This window comes from Corticium candelabrum, chromosome 5, assembly GCF_963422355.1.
Source record: "Corticium candelabrum chromosome 5, ooCorCand1.1, whole genome shotgun sequence".
NCBI classification, from domain to species: Eukaryota; Metazoa; Porifera; class Homoscleromorpha; order Homosclerophorida; family Plakinidae; genus Corticium; species Corticium candelabrum.
This window is the reverse complement of record NC_085089.1, coordinates 5,257,975-5,259,160: the sequence shown is the minus strand read 5'-3', so window position 1 is coordinate 5,259,160 and position 1,186 is coordinate 5,257,975. Positions and strand designations below refer to the sequence as shown.

Here is a 1,186-nt window from a genome sequence, read left to right as displayed (position 1 = left end):
CTCCAGTTTGGTCCCAGTTCACAACCATATCTGCTGGGATTTGATGCTTACTCACTACATCTAGAAACTTAAAAAGCAAAATTTTGTTTTATCTCAGCAAGGTCACCAGATTTCTTTTTGGCAGCCTTGGTTCCCTTCCGTTTGGTAAAACCCATCTTGTCTAGCATACAACGAGCCCAGTTCTTCGTTGGAATAAAAGAACCTCCAAACTCACTCAGCGTGTCCTTTCTTTCGTGGGCGATGATCCCACGAGCAGCTGCTATCACTATGGGTACACTGACCACACCGCCTGCTTCTCCAAGTTTCAACGTTTAATTCCGTATCTTGTGATCCAATGTATCACCAATCAACAATGGACGTCCACGTTTCTGTCTTGGAAGAGTAACAAGTGGAACTTCACCTGATTGTTGCTTAATCTTCTGGAGGTATTTTTTCTGCATCGAACGAACCGTACTTTCGTTCACTGGATGGCTCAGTACACTACTGAAGTGTCTGGCTGCTCGTGCAACTACATGATCGCTTGCATAACGAGCGATGCTCAATCGTTCCGAGGCACTGTACACGTAGTACTCACTCTCTCTTTTTCGCTTGCGGTCAGCCCTCGTAGGGAGACCTTCTTGAAGCGACACACAATCATTTGCAGCCTTTACTGTCCTAGAAGGTAGACCGGGAACGCCAGTGGGTTGCGGAAGACACGGTCTTCTCTCTACATCCCCCGCTTTACGTAACCAATTCAGCAGCGCCATAGGTAGGCTACGTGATGCATAGAACCACGTGACATGCATCAAACCGTGAAAATTTTAACCCAAGAAATGGTCTCTGATGAAAAAACGCGAAAATCTAAGCACACGAAAATTTCCACGTTTACAGTAGTCGCTGGCGATGCGCATGCTCAATTCATCGCAAGAACCTCGTGAGTCCGCAGTGTGCGTGCGCTCGGAAGCGCATCTCCAGACGAATTCAACTACGTTTAACTGGTTCATTAAACTCCATTTAAATTCTTACCTCCGTCGGTTTTCCAGTGATGTTCATTTGCCGACTTGACGCGACCACTTACCTGAGCCAGCCTGCATAATGAAGGCGTGGCCGTGGAGAGTGGGCGGAGCCCGGCCTAGCCCATCATAGTCCAGGAGAACCAACGTCCGGCGCGGATCCGGGACTTCAGACCGGACTCCGGCTCACAAGG

At 48.6% G+C, this 1,186-nt stretch overlaps 1 protein-coding gene across 1 annotated transcript; it reads right to left on the bottom strand.

Moving 5' to 3' along the window:
* Positions 1 to 311: 311 nt before the first annotated feature.
* Positions 312 to 746, bottom strand: LOC134179598 (uncharacterized). Its single transcript, XM_062646534.1, has one exon. It carries the CDS (start codon positions 744 to 746, stop codon positions 312 to 314), a length of 435 nt encoding a protein of 144 aa, XP_062502518.1.
* Positions 747 to 1,186: the final 440 nt, after the last annotated feature.

Excerpts from the sequence above, each read along its gene's own strand:
- LOC134179598 (XM_062646534.1), bottom strand. The coding sequence starts at position 746 with ATGGCGCTGCTGAATTGGTTACGTAAAGCGGGGGATGTAGAGAGAAGA.